The 21,797-nt window shown below is 37.4% G+C and overlaps 2 protein-coding genes across 8 annotated transcripts in view; one reads left to right on the top strand and one right to left on the bottom strand.

The window, feature by feature from the left end:
- The window catches only part of LOC119887769, a 116,913-nt gene that overhangs the window by 47,439 nt on the left and 47,677 nt on the right, over nucleotides 1–21,797 (bottom strand). The window lies entirely within an intron of this gene.
- LOC119887344 lies at nucleotides 1,743–10,054 on the top strand. Of its 7 annotated transcripts, none has more exons than XM_038698168.1 (10): nucleotides 1,878–5,446; nucleotides 5,656–5,915; nucleotides 6,033–6,119; nucleotides 6,427–6,497; nucleotides 6,767–6,831; nucleotides 7,024–7,227; nucleotides 7,446–7,532; nucleotides 7,818–8,017; nucleotides 8,506–8,629; nucleotides 9,313–10,054. In XM_038698168.1, exons 1-10 carry the CDS (start codon nucleotides 5,428–5,430, stop codon nucleotides 9,519–9,521), a joined length of 1,326 nt encoding a protein of 441 aa, XP_038554096.1. In that variant the 5' UTR covers nucleotides 1,878–5,427; the 3' UTR covers nucleotides 9,522–10,054. The 7 variants fall into 7 exon arrangements, 6 of the variants coding, with proteins under 6 accessions (XP_038554103.1, XP_038554114.1, XP_038554096.1 ...); XM_038698162.1 differs by having other exon boundaries at nucleotides 1,879–5,446; nucleotides 6,746–6,831; XM_038698175.1 differs by lacking the exons at nucleotides 1,878–5,446; nucleotides 5,656–5,915 and adding an exon at nucleotides 1,743–1,863 and having other exon boundaries at nucleotides 6,746–6,831.

The following is a 21,797-nucleotide window of genomic DNA, read 5'->3' as shown; positions in this document are numbered from 1 at the left end:
GGGTGATGCATGGCAGGCATTTGCTCCAGAATGCTCACCACACATATTCACACATGGAGCAAAGAGGATAAATCTAAATTACTTTGGCGATACCCAGCTTTTCCTAAGCAGCAGGTCAATGTTTTAATGTGCCCACTGCTTTGGTGATGACTAAGTACCTATAAAACAAATGACTTTCTCATCAGCTGTAGCTGCGCTTTGTGTTTAGTGTGAATTAGCAAATGTTTGCCTGCTAACATGCTAAACTAAGATGGTGAACATGTGGTTAAACATATTTGCTGTTCATGAGAAAGTTGTGTTGGACACATATTTCACCTACTTGTTTTTTCTGTATCCTCACCACATTTCCTTCTCAAGTGGAAAGACTATTTTGTCACAGGATGTATCACTGTGGCCGTTATACTGCACTGTGAAAGAATCCCATACAAAAACTCCACCCTGCAAACTAGCACATGAAAAGACTCTCGATCTAGAGAGTTTTTCATTTTAGTTAGTCATGTTAAGATCACATAATGTGAAAAGAATCAGCAGTTCAAATGTTTCATTTTATTATTTATTTATTCAAGAGGAATTTTTGTATACATTCCTAAATTGCTACTGCTTCACCATCGCAAGAATATAACAAATACATATAAATACAGTTATACATTGTGCAAAACTACAGTAGCAGAAAACATGATCATGATGTCTAACAGGAGGATGACAGCATGAGTTGTTTAGATACACCTTTCATTTACAGTATAAAGACCTAATGCAATTAAACAATTACAATATCTTATATGACAGAAATCTAATATTCTCATTTGGTCATTCATCTGGAGCTTTGCTTACGATTTACTGGAGAGAGACAGATGAGTCTCACAACATGGTTTTTGTATTGGTGTGTAACACTGTGCTGTAACCCCAGCTACCACTATAGTAACCACAGTGATACAAGCTCCTACAAATACCTTTCCACATTTGAAAGAGACCACAAAGTTTTCTGACATGGTTTAAAACGCTGTGATTTTCTGTTGAATAGATTCAGAGAGAGGAGAGAGAGACTATTTTTACAGAGCAATTATTTCTCTGCATGTTTTTTTGAGCATGATATGATTCCATCTTATTAAAGCTTTGAGTGAAGTACATTCTACATCAAAGAGCAAACAGGGAGGGCGGCGGTTGACGTTCACTGAACCACTACTACATTATGGCAAGTGAATTATTTTGAAAATAAACTCCATGACTGGGTGATTTTAGTTAGTCATGTTAAGATCAAATCATGTGAAAAGAATCAGCAGTTTAAATGTTTCATTTTATTATTTATTTATTCATGGGGTATTTTTGTATACATTCCTAAATTGCTACTGCTTCACCATCACAAGAATATAACAAATACATATAAATACAGTTATACATTGTTCAAAACTACAGTAGCAGAAAACATGATCATGATCTCTAACAGGAGGATTCATATTTCATAAAATTCATCCAGAGGTTGGATGACAAAAGTAATAGTGCTTTACTTGATCGCGCTGTATCAGTGATATAAAAACACTTACAATTTATTTATTTAATCTTTAAAGTACAACATATCCAGCACTTTGGTTAATATAGGCTGACTGTATATTAAGAAAGCCACAGCATGAGTTTTTTTACATACACCTTTCATTTACAGTATAAAGACCTATGACTCTTGAAAGGTTTTTGTAACTGTGTGAATCACTGTGGCCACCCCAGGACACAGTGATACACCACAATACAAAAACCTATTGCCACAGTGGAGCTGCAGTTCTCTTATCCGCAATACACACTACAACAGCTCTGGTTAATTTAATTTAAATCATTCAAAATCAAAATTATTGTGGGAGTGGGATGGCCATTGTAAGTACCTTCTTTGTTTTCTAATTGTTCGATGGCAGGAATAATAATTCGATTTTAACTACTCAACATGATGGAAGTGTTTTCATTATTAAATAATAATAAAATTAATAATAAATAATAATTAAAGTTAATATTTCTTCTTTGCACTGTCAGCAAATATACTGTATTTATATATTTATTTGTTGTGTGCTGTAGTATACACACTCTATTGTATAGCAGCTCATTTGTTGCTGCATATTAGCAACATTAACTAACATTACACTGATAACACACTTAGCATTGTATTACATGGCAACTGAATTATATTTAATAACTGTGACTTTGTGTTTTTTGACTTACTTTGCTCAGTGGAGGGTCGGGTTAAGAACAGAATTCTCTGCATATAAACACAGTCAATGATTTGTCTTATAACACATTCATCACTGGGTTATTTCCATAATGGGAAGAAATGCAATTAAACAATTACAATATCTTATATGTAAGAAATGTGATATTCTCATTTGGTCATTCATCTGGAGCTTTGCTTACGATTTACTGGAGAGAGACAGATGAGTCTCACAACATGGTTTTTGTATTGGTGTGTAACACTGTGCCGTAACTCCAGCTACTATAGTAACCACAGTGATACAAGCTCTTACAAATACCTTTCCACATCTGAAAGAGACCACAAAGTTTTCTGACATGGTTTAAAACGCTGTGATTTTCTGTTGAATAGGTTCAGAGAGAGGAGAGAGAAAAAATGGAGCAATTATTTCTCTGCATGGTTTTTTGAGCATGATATGATTCCATCTTATTAAAGCTTTGAGTGAAGTACATTCTACATCAAAGAGCAAACAGGGAGGGCGGCGGTTGACGTTCACTGAACCTCTACTGCATTATGGCAAGTGAATTATTTTGAACACAATCTCCACAATTTGTCTGCAGCTGACCTTAAAAAAGAGACATGGACCGAATCAAAGCCATCTGCTTCCATGTCTCCTGGTGTTGGTGTTATGTGTGAGTTTTTAATGTCATTATTAGTATTATTTCATTTATATATGCAGAGATTCTCTTGTTGATAGATAAATCACAGTCTTATTTATAATTTTTAAATTTATTAGTGTGTCTGTTTTTTAGCTGCGACATCATGTTGTCTTCATTCAAATCCCAACACTGAAATAAACATGATGTAGCGTCAGACAGTAATGTGTTTCAAAGTGCTCTACTTTACAGAGTGGGAGCAGTGCATGTTGAAGCCTGTAGATGGTAGCACAGGCAAGATTTTCTACTTGTGTTCTTCATCTTTAAGCTCACCTTACCAGAATGCATCTACAGGGCAGTGCAGTGCTTTGGTTGCTTGTTATATCAGCTGCTGCCTTAATGTACATCAGACAGTATGTGACAGGGCCAGAAAATGACGACTTTTTATGCATCTGGTGTGTTTCAATTTGTGTGCTGTGCTTTTTTACTTTTTTAGTGTGTTATTTGTGTATGTTTTTTTATCGCATGTGGAGTGGTGTGATTTAATGCATGTGTGTGCGATTTTAAGTTTTACTTACTGGCTGGACTGCCCCTAAACATCACACCTCCACTGACGTCATAATTACCAATGAGCAACAGGTGTGGAAGCCGGTTTGACACCAAAATGTGTGACCTATCAGATTCTGTGACCCATATAGGAAGTTAAGCGCCAGAGGCCTTGTTGACATACATAAAATGGAGCTAAAAGAGTCTCAAAAAAGATAAATGAACACACTACATTCACATATGCACACACAGTATTCATAAATACACACACAGGATACATAAATGCACACACAATTAAAAAGCACACAAGATTCACTAATGCAAACAAAAATCATTGGGGGGGGGGTAAAAAAATTGGTTCTGCTTAATGTTTCTAAACCCGACATAAACCTTTTATTATTGCAACAAAAATGGTTCATATCTTTAAGGACTTATCTACCTGCCGGGACATGGCGGCCTCAGGCATCAGTGCAACTAGCACCTGGGTTTGTTTAAATGCCACAATGCTGTGGAGATTGAAGGGGGATACCAGCATGTATGGCTAATGTCAGATGGACGTGTAAATGGTCAAATGTGTGGCTTCACTTTATTTAAAATAACTACGAGGCGAAGTGCAATGCATGTGAGAAGCTAAGTAGCTCTGAAGTAATGTAGCTCCAGTCCATCTTCTAGCTCCAATATCATCAGCCAATGCTAACATTAGCACGCTAATCACTATGCCACAGGGCGGGCAGGGATGACCGCCAAATTGAAAAGGCTGTTCATGTTCAGTCTTTCTTGCATGCCAGCTGCTGTTTTTCAGGTTGCCTTCTGTGGAACGCTTCTTCGGTGGCTATAATGTTACTACAGCGCAGTTGTTAACATTAAATGAATCAGAGTCAGAAATACTTACATAAGAAATAATGACTTTTGGAAGCCCTTTCAGCTCGCACCGTGTGCGCGCGTTGCTGACGTATGCAAATTGACTTGACAGACGTGCCCTTAAGGGAACAATACTTTGATATAGCTACATGTGAAGAATACATGGTCAAACTATAATGAGTTTGCTTGGCAGTGTTGTGTAACTTTGACTAGCAGCCAGCAGCTTGCTTGCTCAGACAGTAAAGCTGCTGGCTGGGCAGTGAAGTGAGATCTACTGACACCTTACTGTGCAATATGGCAACAAATTAACATTACTTAATTTATCAAAAGTGACAATACTAACGTTACTCCATGTTGAGCCCCAACAAATCACAGCAGGGGAAATTACTTCGCTGCAACAGGCAGCTCTATGTGAAAAGCATCTGTGTGAATTGGCCTTTAGAGTGAAAGCATGAAAAAGCAGAATGTTCAGTAAAAAAAATACATTTCTTAGTTTAATGAAACAATAAAAGTAAAAACACCTGGGGAGGGCAATCACAACTGGGAATCAATAAGAACAAGATCGATATGCAGAATCACAATCTGAATCAACAAAATTGAAATGATACCCAACCCTACTGCCAGGGAATATGTCTATTATATTCATCGATTTGTCCTACGGTCTTGTTCTGTTTCTGTAATGTTCTGTTCTCACATGGACGTGGAACCATCTGATATTTGTGCTTGTTTTGCAACATTTTTGTAGTGTGTTTTCCCAGCTCCTCTCATGCTGCAATTACAACCAGTGGTGTTCCATGCAGGTGCTGGGCTTGTCCCAAACTTTTCATTTCAATTAGCTTAATTTGCATGAATGTTTAGGTGAAGAATGTTGCTAAAGCAGAAATTCACATGAATATTGACATTTGATGCTCAAGAAAAGATTAATCAGTCAGATAAAGCGTCATGTATTGTCTATTAAGTGACACATGTTCACTTTACTGACAGTGAGTAATATTCTTCTGACACATTTAATATTGGGGAAGAGGATGCCAGACCACTTGAAACACAATGAGGTAATCATATAGTATATAATATTGTAGAATGGGTAATGATTAAAATGTTAATCATTTGCAGAATAGTGAATCATTAAATTTTTTAAAGATTGTGGCTCTACTTGAGGAGGAATTTCCTAAACTGAAGACCTTACAAGGAGGTTGGATGTTTTTCAAGTCTACAGGTAGAATTTTTCTAAATCTCCAATTACAAAAATTATAGTTCAGAGATATGTCATGTGATGTCCAGCGATGAATTACCATTCACACCACTATTCAAGTTGTCAAGGACAGTGCTATGACTTGTTTGCCTGACAAAATATAACTTTTAATATTAATGATTGTGAGACTGCAAGGTTTTAAAGGACTCTTACTTCTTTCCATTTCAAAATAGGTGGTAGCGGACATTGCGAGCTGTCCATAATTCCAACTGACGCTGAGGGTTACTCCACAAGGCTTCTTAAATCAGCATCTAACAATGGGAAAAACATAGTATTTGTAGTTCCACTACAGGAGAAGCTTTCTACTGAACCACTTTTCTATGATTCAGTAGAGTTCGCCAAGATGCCACAGTCAAAATGCATTACATGTGGCAGTCAAATGCCTTTGCAGCTGTTGCCATTGCATGTAGAGGGATGCAATGGCGCAGTGACTGTAAGCTGTATTACAACATGTCTCTCATTTCACTTTTTTAATTTGTTCAAATGACTGTTTCAAAGTATTAAGTATTTGTTTATTATATATATATTTTTATTAATTTTATTTCTTTAGGAGAGTGAATCTGGGACATGTCTTGATGAAGAATGTTCAGTTCTTGAGCAGCCAGTCTCATCTACCATAGGCATGGATGAATCCTTGGTAATAGATGTTGTCTATTCTGTTGCTTTTGGAATTTAGAAAGAAAGCATTTTTTTTTTATTCATCACATAAAGTAAGTAAGCAGAGGTTTTAGTACAGAATAATTTAATGCTTGCAGATATATAAATAGATTGGGCTTAACACATCTCAAACTGAATTTATTTTTTTACTCTGTGACACATATTTACTAATTTTTGATCATAGCATATTTACTGTCGCTAGTGAATATAACATGTCTGTAAGATGCAAAAAACATTACACTATTTTTATAATTTCATGTACGAAAAGTATTTACATTTTTTTGCAGGTCTGCCCAATCTGTCTTGCATTGTACCCAGCTGATGTTCTCCCATCTCATGCAAGCACATGTGGTGACAGGTAGGACGTTTGTCTGATAGATTCAGGTAATTGACAGTCAGACATTATCAGAATATAATGACATGTTCTGAGTGAGAGGAAGGACACGTGTAAAAGTGTCATTTCATTAGAGTATCGCATGAAGAATTAATATAAACATTTGGCACCACTGACCAACAAGATGGTAAATAATTAAAATAATCACATCATGATTTGGCTGTTTTCCAAGCAATGTTTTTATTATTACAATTTATTTGGTCTGTTCTAAGAATAAACTGTGCTCAACCCAGCGTAGCAGCCAGTCCCCCAAGGGGAGAAGAATTGCCAGGACACTCAGTTCCACAATCGTCAGCAGGTAACTTTTGTCAAGTGATTTAAAATAGGAATATGGATTTCAAGTACTTACCCTTGATATAATACATTAACCTGCAGGTATTTCAAAATTTCACTGCTGAAACAAATTTATTTTTGCTTTGGAAATAAGTTGATATTAGTGTACCATTTAGAAGGCCCTTTGCATCAACAACTTTTTTGTGGTAAATTACAGCTTCAACCTGGGCCACTGAAGTCGACCCCCAAAAAGCATGCCAGTTGTTCAGAGAAGATTTACTGAACCGTTACTCTGAAAGTCCACGCCTCTCTCTATCACTCGACATGTTTGATGCAGAAGATGAACAGGACAGTGCATTCATTTCATTCTATAAGCAGAATAATGTGAACTGGGCAGCTCCATTCAAGTGCAGGCTGAGAGGTATTAATAAAGCGTGTAACTTATTTTTCCATTATAGGTAGGTTATTCTCTGAATTGAATTGTGGCTTTTTAATTTATTTTATTTTTTTACTGTTGACTCCATGTCCCTTAACCCCCCTGTATTTGTTGTAGAAGAAAACTTTAGCACAATAGCCATGCTCTGTGTACTTGACATAATCTGGCCGATTGTCCTTTTCATCTCAAATATTTCCCCCAAGGAGATGCAGCAGTGGGTGATGGTGTCAGCAGACATGTTTTGTCAATGGCCATGCAGAAATTGAAAACTGGTTTCAGAATAAATTTAGGTTTGTATATATGAGAGACTGTGTGTCATCTATGTTTTCATGTTAAAACTGGACACTAATGTCATCAAATGAGGGAATAGTATTGACATGTAAACTCTACTTTAAATAAACAATATGTTCTAACTTAATCTAAATAAACCTCCAAAGACATATTTTGGTCCAACTGTGATCAAGCATGTTTTTTAAACATAATGCTCAATGTTTCTTGACCTCTTTTTTAGTTTTTTAATTAAGGCTCTGCGACCCTTTTTGAGGGGCAAAAAGAACATTGGGTTCTCTCTGCAGCTGCTGTCCTGCGGGAAGGCAACTTATTTGAGATGGCAGGTCGTATGATTGGTCATTCTTTCCTGCATGGTGGGTTCAGCTTCTCGGGACTCAGTTTGCCTGTGGTGACCCTACTGACTGGTGGGAGCATCGACACTGCAGCATCGGCTCTGACACTGGAGGACTGTCCTGATATTGACCATCGTGAAACAATTGGTTTGGTGAGTAACTTGGTTACAAATAGCACATTTTTGTTCATGTCACACGTGTCTGTGCCGAGACATTTCCTGATTTCCAAAGCTTTTTCATTTACTCCAGATGTTAGTTATTTTTATTGTACCTTTTGACTTTTTGGTGACAACTTTTCATGTAATTATTAAATTCTTTTAATTTTTTGTGAATGTATACCTGCTTTAGCTGAAGAATGCTGAACTTACTGCAGAAGAAAACACCAAAGTGACTGATCTTTTTTGATTTATGTGAATATTTTTTGAGATTGTGTGTAGTTTTTTTTGGTGTCACAGGGGTGTGTACATCTAAAATGAATGGTTTATTTTAGTCATATGTTTAAGTTATGTTATGTGTGATTTCAGAAATTAGACAGAAAGATTATTCTTTCATAAAAAGATCACTACAATTTTGAGATCACTTTGCAACATTTAATAAAAGTTTCAATCCTGACATGAAATGTTTATTTGATCCCTTGTAGACAGTGATCCAGAGCATTACCTGGCCACAACCCAACTTGGACAGCGACAAGGATGAGGAAGACACTGTTCCATTGGAGAAAATCAGTCTTGTCACTGGATTTTTGAGAAAATTCATAGAATATGGTAAAACTGTAAATGGTCTTTATTTCCTTATTTTTCATTCTCATCCTAATTCACACATAATTGTTTCCTCATAACAATCCTAGTTGCTACAATAATAAAGTGGTTCTTCATATTTATGTTTATGTGCATTTGTGTTTCGTTTCATCTTGGAGTGAGCTGGTTTAGAGTTTTATTGTCAAATGGTCATGTTTCTCTCCCTCCTTTCTATCCACTACTGTGTGCTTCACTGCAGCACAGGGAAAGGAGAAGACATAAATGTGAATGTTTGACAGAAACAGTAAAGCCCAGCTCCCTCTGAGATGAAATGAAACACAAATGCACATAGAACTGGTAACTGAAATTTCATACTTTGTTTACATTCCACAGGATTTAAAGTAATCATTTGGATGTTCTAAACTAGGAGAGGAAAAGAGACTACAGGGATTTTACTTTTGTAAAGTTTGTACTATTATAGATATTTTGAAGTGTAGCACCATTGATGTCTTATATTTGTCATCTGTTTTGAAGCCTTATCTAAACAGCAAGCATTGCTGATGTGTTATCTTTACTTGAGTATCTAAGACTGCAATAACTGAATTTGTTGAAAAGATAATCTTATGAGAGAATCGTTACTTCATAATTTTTGAAAGATCTCCAATGTAAATTTTTTTGAGGGGTCACAAGTGCAATTTTCTCTTTCATAGCGTCAACAGATGTGCTACGTGATCTGATGAAGTTTTGGGTGGGGTGGGAAATGCCAACAAGACACCTCAATGTTGAGGTTGTAACCTCAACTTATCCAGTGGCTCTCACCTGCTTCTTCAAGTTAAAGCTCCCCAGCCACTACCAGATCTTTCACCAGGACTTGATGATGGCCCTCAGTTCCATACGTTCTGGCTTTGGACTTGTGTAGCTGCAAATGTCATCACTTAAAAGAGCAATTCCTGTTAATTTATGCACCATTTACTTTATAAAGTTTGATTATTCTACTTGTCAGGCACCACCTTCACCTGTCGATAAATACTTTGAAGTTGGTTTGGTGATTGTCTTTGGCCTATGTTTTTAAATGTGCACTAGTTCTTTAGTTATTTTCATATTCTTAATCCAAGTGTACTTTTGTGTGCAATGAGCTTGGATCATATAAAGATCTTCTCTTGAGAGCTGTGGCAGCTTTCTCGGCCTCTCTCTCATCAAGCTTAGACTTCATAGACATTTAGTTGTAATTATTGAACAGTTTATACAGCTACAGCTACATGTTAATTCAGATGTTTAGGTAGATTCCAGTTTCTCCAATAGTACTGTTACCCTTTCACAGTAATCTGTTCTAAATAAGTGTGTAATCCTAACAATGTTTTTGTAAAGTTTTGTATAATAAATCAGTTCTTTATTAAAATGTCTTCACAAATTGCATGCAAAGCGCAAGTAAAGAAAACATTTCATACTATTCTTCAATCAACACTCCATGAATGTCAAATAACCCAGCAACCAACAAGACCCAAAGGATCTGGTGCCAAAATTCCAGTTCCAGACACTGTACAACTCCAAAGGTCCTGAATCCCTTTTGGCAGCACAAGGGGGACTGAAATAAAATATGGCAGGTTGGTTTTAATGTTGTTGCTTAAAAGGTATCTATTAAACTCTAATTCCAATAATAATTTGTCTGAATAGGCAGTCAGTTATCTGCTGACTGAGCTGCAGCTGTTAAGTCCTGGAAATCCTCTGCGATGGTCCACACGGTCTATGGGGGACAAAGTCTTTGTGGGCCACGTTCTTTCCCAGGATGCAGCGCCAAATGTGACTTAGCTTTTAGTCAATTCAGTCATCCTAGCTAAGAACAAGTCCAATGGCCACTGTAGAGAGATAACTAAGTGTATTTTTTTTCCTTTTCAAAATAAAATGCCCAGACACAAACTTATAGAATTCATACTAACTGTCAATACTGTCAATTTTAGTATGGATGTTCCTGGGCTCCTAGCATAAGGCACAATCAAAATATCATTTGAAATGATCCAAAGTAGTTTGTTAAATTTTATTTATTTCATTATGTCTTTAGAAACATTGATATCCCGGTTAGATAGGTTATTCGTTTTTTTTACCCAAACATGATCTGTAACATGACATGACATGTTTTATGATCAATCTGTCATCGATGATTGAGAGAATCTCCGGACATTGTAGATTTCTCTTCAGCACAGAATAAAATCTATAGGCTACACTGTCTTTTAACACTGACTATGGACCGCAGCTGTCAGGTTGGCAACAGTTGCACTTAAACACTTATTGTGACCTACTTTAGGCCTACTGTAGTAGCCTAATCACTAAACTAATCTGTATAAAACCAATCAATGAACACAAATCATTCATATGGTAGTTGCACTGATTGGAACATCTATATGGTAGTTATGTTGGATAGGCTATGATGTGAATATTTCTGAGTGAGGATGACTGTGGTGCAGCTGAAACAAAGAAATGTATCTTAAAAGTGAGTTTTTCCATTATCTGCTAATAGTCTGAATGTGTTTTACATAATTTCATTAAACACGAAATGAGCAGGATTGTTTAGCCTACTCATGGACTGATTGTAAAGTATGTCTAATCTGCTCAGTTAATATTTTCTTCTTCAGTTATTGCCAGCGGCATTTAGTCCCGTCAAGTTCCAGCTAAATAAACAGGCCTGTAGCTGTTTAAAATGAAAGCAGGCTTAACAAACTCTGAGCTTATCCCTGAGCTCTGAGTTGACTGAGCCCGATATGTGAAACGCAGAGTTTTCAGTTCCAGAACAGCTGATCAGAATTAGTTCAGTCAACTCTGAGTATGTTGAGCACGTGCGTGGGGAAAAAAAGCCTCATCAATGGCGCTCCAATACTATGATTCACCATGGCAACAGGTAAATAAAGGCAGAGCCTCCATTTTAATCAGGTGGAGCTAGAAATATGAATGCTGCCAACACGGACCCCGATTGGCGAATGAAAATTGTAACTGTCATTTTTATTTCTTAAACCAGTAGAATTAAATAGGAGAATTTTTAATTAATGTAATGAATTATGTTTATTATTTAGTGTAGCCTTTCTTAAATTGTCCACTGCATCATTTCAAAATAGTTAAAAACACTCAACTTTGAAGGCCAGCTGCTTTATGTTTGATTCTCAACTTTTATTTCCATTGTACAAGTTAGATAATGTAACAACTGACAATTATTGTAGCTTTTCTGATAACTGATTTAAGAAAGAAAGATTACAGTTACAATGTTAAATTTTATGTGCTAAAGAAAAGCACTGCAGTTGTTTTATTCTGTTCACTGGTTTAAGAAAGAAAACCAGTATGACTTGCATTTCTCATTATACAACGTAATTTCTTGTGGGGCAAAATGCTGTTGCAGAGTACGACAAAGTTGAATGTAATGTAATGTCATCTTTAACAATTGTACATAGATGTGCTAATGAGCTTATACAAGTTTCAGATGCAATTTAGTGACCTGGAGGGATTTGTGATGCTGATTATGTCCACGTGTAGTTCCAAGTATATATTCAGACTATGCTACTTTGAACCAACTGCAAAGCACTACTATATCTGCAATAATAAGTTTACATGTTTTTTTTATCTGATGGAGCTGTTTGAGGGAAGCCTAAAATTTACACAATTACAATAATAATTCCAATTAAATAACATCACTACCTCAGAGGAAACCCATGCTCATTCATAGCTTCATTGAAGAATGCCAGGTGGGTATCAGATCGGTTGTTGTCTGCTACCTTAAGGTACATCATCTACACATACAGGAACAAAAAAATACTACATCAATAGTGTCAAGAATTTATTTGCACCTGTAAAATAAATCAGCTGACAAAATTCTGAAGGGGTAAAAACAATGTCTAAATGACAGGCGGAACAGTAAGAACTATTGAAATCATCAAAACAGTAAATTTTAGTTCAGTTCATAAGACTTCAGGACTGATAAAACTGCATTGGCATGAGGAATAGTTTGCTGAATGGGACATATGCAAACTTGACAGGGAAATTGTTAAAGGTTAAAAGTACACCCTCAAAGTTAACATAGAATAGTACGCAATAGGTTCAATATGACTTTGCAAAGGCAAGTTCATGTAATTGACTTTCCTGAAACCATTCAAGTGAAAAGTCTATTAAAATCAATGGGACTCAGGAATATGCTGTAGCACTATTCCAAATACTTCATGTGATTCTTTGTATGTGTATGCCAAGGCTAACCAGTTGCCTATTTTTACATTTGTCATAAACATCCAAGAGACCATAAGGACAATTGCTACATGTATTCATGTAAATAGTCTAATGCAAACGAACAACCTTTAATTTTCAGAGATTAGTTTCTCCACTCGTTTTCACATTTCAAAGATGCGTACAGACACATTTGTAGAAAAGAATATGTGAACCCTTTGGAATTACCTGCAATTCTGATATTTTTAAATCGTTCATAAAATGTGATCTACGTGTGATAGAACTATATTACTATTAGGAATAACAAATTTGGTTGCAATAAAGGTGAAAACTAGTAAAGTTAAATTTTGAAAAGTTAAGATTTATATATATTTGTTTCCAAGGAACACCACCTGTTTGTACAGAAAATAAAATAAAATAATAGTGTGAGAAAACATCTTCCCTGCTTAAAATGGGGTCAGTCAGTAACATTTTGCAGTTCTTTGTCCTTGACAGGTAAAATTCTTACCTTTCTTGAATAGCCATCTATTCCCCCAAAGATAACAAAGTTGTACCTAGGTTAAAATATATCAGACAAGAAGTAAGTCCAAAACACACTACATAAAATCTCCAACAGCCTATGTCTTACGATACAATATCTCTGGGAATGTAAGCAGAATAAAATCAGTTCATGCCACTCTAATTCAATCAAGTTCACTGTGATCTATTACTCTGGTTGATGTGATACAATACACACAATGCCAGATACACAACTAGAAACAAATACAAACTAATCAGACACAGATACTGTGCAGACATACCTGATGAACTTGTGATTGGTGTCAATGTGCACCACGGGTAAGGAACCGTGTACGTCCTCCTCACCACACATCTCAGACGAGTCATCCTGGAAAGCACACCTACACTGTCCACGCGATGCATGGATGCATACACTCTGTCCCATTGCACTCTGTGTCCCTTTGCAAGTAGAGCACCTTTGACTATTCTGCAACCAGCATCTGGCATTGTGCTCTTAATTCCTGTGATCAATGAGTCCAATTCATCATCACTGCAGCCACTGTATGAGGCAGATATCAACAGATTATTTTCAGCCATCCGCCTAAAAAGCATAGCTCTCAACACACCAAGAAGTCTAGCGATGCATTTTGATGGCAGCCCAAGTTCTAGAAGATGTGTAAGGGTCTCTACTGACGTCGCCAATCGTTCTCCATTCTTTTAACTAGTCCCTCATTGCGTCCTCCAGCCTTTGCATCGTCCATATGACCTGCTGTATCCATGTAGCTGGAATGAAAAACTCAGGGGGTGCAGAGTCTGATACCGCTACTAGAGGAGGGAATTCGACGTAGGTGCATTTCTCAATACTTGTTTGTGTTAACGGCACCATAAACAGGTCTAGCTCCGACTTAATGCACTCTTGTGACAGGCTATGTACCAACGATATTCTTGTTAGAAAATGTCTCTTCTCTTCTGAAATTTTGTTGACTTACTTCTCCTTGCGTGTTTATTTTTTCTATTCTTAGTATGGGTCTTGTTAATTGTTGTTCGGCTACGCCTCTTTGGTGGGGAACTCCCTCTTTTCCCAGGAGGTCGTTTTATTGGTCGGGGAAGCCACAGCCTCTATACCACTCTTGACGTCTGTTCATGACGTTAGTAATAACATCAGTAGCTATGTTTTTAGCGGCTGTCTTTAAATTAGGGGCAACAAATGTAAATCCTTTCTTGAATAAGGGGAATGCTAATCTAAACAAACCCCTAAAGATACCCCCTAACCCTGCACCATACTGAGCACCGAGCCCGCTGTATCCTGGTAAATCACCACCTGCTTGGGCTGTATGATATGCATCGTACTTGTCCGCATTGTGAGCATATGGATGGTACATGTTTGCTCCTTGTCTAATACTGATATTTTACGGGTCGAAAGTGTAGCTTTATTATCACTTTGCCGTACGTAAAAGGGATATGTTGATTCTGATCTGTCTTGAGAGAAATCTCGATACTATCAATGTGTTTTTTGCGGAGCCTCAGATAGTGTGGTCTGTCGTAAGTATTTGTGATCATATGATTGTTTGGCCCCGATATATGTACTATTCTTAAAAGAGGGACATAACTATCCCCTACCGTTTGATGATCAACAATATCGGTACAAACAAATATATTATACATCCCTACATTAACATCGGTAGGATGTGGCACCAAATACGGCATCTGTGTCAACACTGTGTTAGGTCGCGGCTGAGATCTAAATGTTGCAATTCCCTTGTGAGTTTTAAAAGCTGCTCCGGGGATAAATCCCAACATTTGTGCAAGTTTACCTTGAAACGTTAATTCTACGTCTCTCGTTGGTAAAATGCTTACTCTGTTGGTAATGTTGTTGTAATCAAGCTCAATATGACCCATGTCAGTTTTTTATCAAACACAACAAATTTTGAGTCTTCTGATGAAAACGATTTCCATGTTTTTGGATGTTGTATTTATATCAAACCCACCTCGTATGCTGATTTAAAGTGTAAAGGCTTGGATAGTTTTGTTCTAAAGTTTGCTATTGTTTTGCTGGGGTAAAATAATGCAGAGGAGTTGCTGGGCAGGGTGATAAAAAAAATCCTCTGTATCCATTTATACATGTGTTTGTAATCTGCTAAGGTAGCTGAATGACCTGTTTTTCCAAGACCCACAAGTTAAATTTATCTGGCCAGCTGAACCATTTGACTAACACTATGTCCCGGCCTTGTCTTTTTTTTCTAGATAAAATCTTTTCTATTTTAAATGTTTTGATTTTATCTATAATAACTTTTTGCATCTCTTGCTCATAAAATGTCCCAGGTAATATTTCGCCGTCATAGTCTTTTAACCTTGACACACATTCCTTTACAGTGAAATATTCGTCAGTATAATTTTGCTCATAACCTTTTTTAAAAGGGCCGTATAGTTTTGAAATTCTTACAGTATCGCCCACCTCTAGGTATCGTTTAGAATTATTGGCTGTTAAATAACGCCATATTTTAGATTTCAGAGTCCTGTTAAAGCGCTCTACTACAGATGCCTTAGTCTCATTTGATGTAGTAAAGTGTACGATACTATTAATTATTAAGCATTAACGCATCGAAATCTTTGTTTAAGAACTCTTTTTCCTCGTCTGTTTGAATTTTATGCGGTATTCTACCTTCAGCTAAGATATCTTTAAATGACGCTGTGACGCATTTACCACTCTTATTTTTTAAACAACGCATCCATGCGTATTTTGAAAACAAATCTATACACGTTAATAGAAAACCCCATCACTTTCAGTAGAATAAGCGGACATGTCAACTAGATCTAGCTGGAATTGCCAATCTATTGTATTCACTAAAACCTTGTTTCTCTTAAAATGCACTTGAGCAGTCTTGTGTAGAGTATAGGCATCTTGCTTCATGAGCCAGTTTTCTACATCTAAATCTGCGTACCGAACTCCAGTAGTGTCAAATATGCCCTTTTTAAGTTTTTGCATGCCTCTGTAAGCCCCTGTGTTTTCTGTCGCATAGTATATATTTCTCATCACCTCCTCCATGATCTTTGTTACAAAGACTGACGCTTCAACATCTGTGTTCAAGTATTTTATTTCCAATGACATACGCAACATATCCGTCAGCAATGATTAAAAGTATACACTTTTCAGAAAATCAGTACAAGCACCTATGTTTTTATAAACCAAAGATTCAGTTTAGCAACACATCACATCAGCAACATCGACATGTTGTTTTCTGGTTAGCATTAAAACACACAAATCAATGCTAAAAGTACAAAAACAAAACACATGACCCATGAAACTCATTATCGTTCACAGGAAAAACATTTGCTATATCGAGTAGAGTAGATTTCACATCTGCATATTTATCCGCTGTCATTTAAATCATGGTACGCCATCCAGAGGTCATTCGTCTAACACATTCTGTCTGTTTGTCAAATCTAGAACAACATAGTGTCCTATCTGTGTCACATATTGGTTTAGTAGACTAGACACATTTCCCATTTTTTTAGTGTTGTTTCCCCTTCCAGATGTCCAGAGATTCCTTAACTATTGTGCTCACACTGTCCTCCACTCTAACTACCCGTTTAATCGAAGCAATGAGAAAAGGGTTCCTCAGCCAAATCTGTAAACTACTCGAATACTGCTTTCACACGTTGGCACCAACCCAAGACTGCGTAGGATGTACCTTTGAGCATCAGCTAAATTTTTGTTAAAAAGCTTCTGCGTAATTTCTCTATGTCCTTTGATATAAAAGAAGGGCAGCGTGTCAATGCATGTATGAAGTTGTTTTTTGTCTGTATATGAACAATACACACGTTTGAATAGCTTTTTGTTGCAGTATATCGTATAAATAATAAGCTATGGTTACCTGTATAATACTGCTAGCATTAGTGTTAGGAGATATGCTCTTGTCGCAATAGTCCAGAGTGTCCAAACAGGCACCCTTAAGCGGCTTGACCCTGCTCTTATCCTCTTCTGCTTTTTCTTCAGGAATGAGAAATGTTAAATTTTCCCCAGTTCTTTGCCATAGTCATCCACCCATGAGTTATCATCATCCTGGAGTAATGGAAAATATTTAGGGCTGCTCGATAGATCCTCACCTGCTGCACATGTCCTCGTACCTGTTAAAAACATTTTAATTAGAACAATGTCACAGTCAGCCCCGTCGTGGAGGTCTTTGGGGTTGTCTGCGGTGTTGTTTGTTTTTCATCTTGCTTGTCCTCACGACCAAAAAGTTTTCTTTTGATCCCTACATAGCTAACATAAGGTTTATACCATCTGAATAATTTATCAATGTGTGAGAAGATTTCAAGGGTTCTATCCCATTCTCCCCATTGGACCACAAAGCCGGTGCTGAACCATGTCTCACACTCTTTAGACATGATGGGGTAGCATTTTTGTTACTCTGGGGTTCCCATCCTGGCATTTTGAATGACAGAATCGTCCTTGCATGATCTAAAAAAGATGTAGGATTCTGGATCGTAGACTTCAAGGTCTGTCTGTACACGGTAGAGCTCTCCTGGCACAGAGCTGCACCATTGTGTGGTATAGACTGCTTTTGAAGCACTCATATCTTTACAGGGTTTCTGAAGTAATTCCAGTCTTTGGCTGAAAAACTAATGTGCGGTGTGCTTTCACAAAGAAAAATTTCATCAAGCTCTCTTGTATAAAGATGAACTGATCCGTGCTCAAACAAGAATCCCAACATTCTAAAATCTTCCACCACCCATTCAAACTGAGGCACCCAAGCGTTTCGGTCCAGAAAATCAGCCAATGTCGTTGGGGGAGTCTTCTTTCTAGGAGCCATACTCATTGCAACAGGATCTATAATTATACGTCGTTTTGGAGTCATTACTCCTAATTGATTACCTGTGACATCCGTGATTGTGATGTTGCAAAGATGGTGCTGTTATTTTGCACGAAAATAGCTCTGTCCAATACGGATTCACCCAAAAAACCGTTCAGTCACTCTGTTCCATGCTCTCGGTCCGATGTAAGTCAAAAAACTAGCCCTCTATATATACAACCGGTTGCTAAAGCCACTCCCAAACATCCGCTTTTAGAGGATAACACTGGACAGCCCATATACACAAACCCCCCTTTTCACGCCCGTCTTCACCTTTTGGTGATCGACCCCTACCACCGCTAATAGCAACACAGTCTCACTCCCTACTCGTCAAATGTTTGACGCATGGTCAAGGCCCTTTGTCGTCGCTTTTTAAAGACTTGGGTAGCCCTTTTGCATCAATTATTGACGTTTAGGGATCCACAGTCAAGTTAGCAACGCTTAGCAACAATAAATATGCAATATCCGGTTACACTTTCAAGATAAAACGTAACGTTTCGATACATTGCCATGTTGAAACGTGCATAATTAAAGTCGTGAAACGTTGCAGTTTCGTTAGGTTTAGGCACAGAAAGTACTTGGTTGGGTTTAGGCAACAAAACTACTTGGTTAAGGTTAGGAAAAAATCATGGTTTGGGTTAAAATAGCTATGTATGTCAATTAAGACTTAAGTTAACTAACGTTAATGTCAATTTACCTCACTCGCCTAAATAAAAACATTTAATGTTTTGTTTCGCACGGGACACAAACCCTGTTCTCCTGCTTCAAGGTCCGGGTTCTGGCCCTCTATCCACCCCAATCACCTCCTTACTTCGTCTTTTCTCTTAAATATCATACTTGCCTTTACCATCAAAAACTGACACAACAGGGCTTCCCTCAATACGTCGAACTATGACGTCAAAGGGATCGCTAGTGCGTCACAAACTGACGAATATGGCTCTTGACCAAGCGTCCATATGTGACGACTTGGGAGTGAGACCGGGTTGCTAAAAGAGGATAATGCCGGACACGCCCTAATACAATACCCATTTTTACTCCCCCCACCTCTTTGTTGTTCAACCTTGCTATGACCCCCCAATCTTTTATTTTTAATAATTATTTATTTATTATTATTAATAAAAAAATATATAATTAAATTTTTTTATATAAATTTTTGATTAATGAATTAATTAATTAATCCAGCGCTTTGCTGGCCTTTATTTACTACTAGTATTAAATTTAAAAACAAAACAATTACTAAAATATCAAATGATCAAAATAATAATTTGAAAATCTGTACAATTATTTATCAGTCTGAGTTTCCACTGGTTGTCCTCACTTCATGGCATGAGGAGACATATTTTGGAGCAATTATTTCACATTTAGGCATTTCTCCCAGTAAATAGGGGAGTTTCTGTGTGTCTGATATGTATTCGAATTCGGGGTATATTTGGGAAATGTTTGCAAAGTGTTTTTGTCTCAGTGTTTTATATTTGGGGCATGAGATTAGAAAGTGCAGCTCTGTCTCTACCTGTCCCCTGTCAGACTGGGAGCAGAAGGGGTATTGGCCGAGCTCTGCTCTGCACAGGTTATTTGCTGTTTTTCTCTGCACCTGCAGGATGCTCTTACAGAACTCAGTATGTAAAGATTCTATGATTGTTTTGTCTCATTTGTCAAATTCATTATTAAGTTTTGACCCCCAGAATTACTTATTGGTTCTAGTACAAATTGGAAAATGTTAAGCCAGATTTCAATTGGAATATATATTTTAATGTTTCTTTTTATTGCATAGAAAGCTCTGCTTGCTTTGTCCCTCAGATCTTTCACAGCCATGTTGAGGTTTCCTGTGTATGTAATGTTGAGGCCAAGGTAAATGTAGTTTTTGTGTGTTGTAATTTAGTGGTGTCTAAATAGAAATTGTGTGTAACCTGATTTCTGTATTGTTTCTGAAATATCATTATCTTAGTCTTTGCTGTGTTTACTGTCAGGGCCCAGGACTGACAGAATCTCTGCAGGAGGTTAAGGTGCTGCTGCAAACCTTCTTTAGTAGGTGAGAGCAACACTAAGTCAGGAATCGCCAGAGGAACTGTCAAATTATGGAACATTTCTCTCTTATTTAGCTTTTGTTTTAATCTGTGGCATCACATGGATTTTAGTCAGGCTGTTTTAAACTTATAAACATTTTTTAAATTGTAATAAATAAGTAAAAAACATTATTTTAGCTCGTGTGGTTTGTTTCTTCTCTGCTCCAACCCCGATTTTAAAGAACCTGTGTGTCTGTTAGTGTTGTGTCGTTCAAAGAACGTTTTGTTCATAAGACCTAATCGTGTATATGACTCGGGAGGAACGGGTTGTCTGAGTGAGCGATTCGTTCATTTTCATGTGAAAAGGATCTTGGACTCTTACGTTCGTGACACAGCTGCTGCATGGGCTCTGTCAGCACAGGAAACAGAATTGATTAGTTCACGACTCTCAACTGTGGGTCTCTAGGTTTGAGTTCATTTGTCACGTGACAGCTCCTACTGTGGAGCAGGAATGAACGACTCATTTACCGTTCACAAAGGTCCTCATCAGTCTTTCGTTCATTCTGCAGGCTGAGTGACTGCCAGCACCGGAGAATGAGAGGCAGGTCGGCTGTCAGGTAACAGTCACTAGACTGACATTAAATACCTATTTTGTTAATTATGTGACATTTTATAAAGCATAACATTATCACAGCGCAGTGATGTTGTGCTAAGATATAGTTTTAACACACCCGCACCGTAACTTCAGTCCTGCTAGTGTTTACAGCTAACAGCTGATGAGAGTTGTTCTGGGTCCGCTCCACTTCAGAGCCCTGACAGGGTTCCACCTGGAGCCGAATTACCTCCGAGGTCGTCTCCTCTCCGAAACAAACAGACCCGGTCATTAAAATATTAAAACACAGCCACGTAGCAACTTTAGCGTTAGCCCTGTAAACAGCTAACAGCTGATCCAGCTCCACCAGAGAACGCAACAAAAACTTTTTATTTATCAACAGAGCCGTGCTGTTGTTTCACAGCTCGTGACTGGTGAACAACCTGCAGTGTTTGAGAGCGATGTGCTCATGTTTGTTTCTCTGTCTGCAGAATCCGGACCTGATGTGGCCCATTCTGCGTCCAGACCTGCCAAACTGCTGCATTTATATGTGTTTATTTCTTTGTTCCTCTCTCTGTGCCGGAGTTCTTTAAGAACTTGGTGGCTTGATCCAGATTATTATTAAATTGGTTGAAAAGAGTGTGTTTATTCATATAGTGTATCAAGCGTATTACTTCAATATATTTACTGCAAATCTGTAAATTAGGTAAATTTAAAATTAGTAAATTAATATTTTACTCATGGATAAGGACGTTAGGCTACTGTATGAATGATCACTTCAGAGATAAGCCTTTATATGACTGGTCTGGTTGTATACTGGGGAAAGATTGTGAAAATGGAAGGATTTAGCCGGAGTAGTGGATTGCATATAGACAACATATTTCTGTGGTTTTTACATGGTTTGAATTTGGTTGTGGGCCCAGGGGGGGTTATATAATGATGATATACAGTAATCAAGAGGTGAATTTGTGCATTATACTTTGTCAAATAGACCAAGCCAGGCAACCTTCTGTGTTTGAGAACGCCGCTGTTTTACTAGGGGGCTGCAG

This window comes from Micropterus salmoides, unplaced genomic scaffold (assembly GCF_014851395.1).
Source record: "Micropterus salmoides isolate LMB-PRFRI ecotype aquatic unplaced genomic scaffold, ASM1485139v1 Ms_hic_scaffold_10, whole genome shotgun sequence".
In the NCBI taxonomy this organism is placed as follows: Eukaryota; Metazoa; Chordata; class Actinopteri; order Centrarchiformes; family Centrarchidae; genus Micropterus; species Micropterus salmoides.
This window is presented reverse-complemented; position numbering and strand designations above follow the sequence as displayed.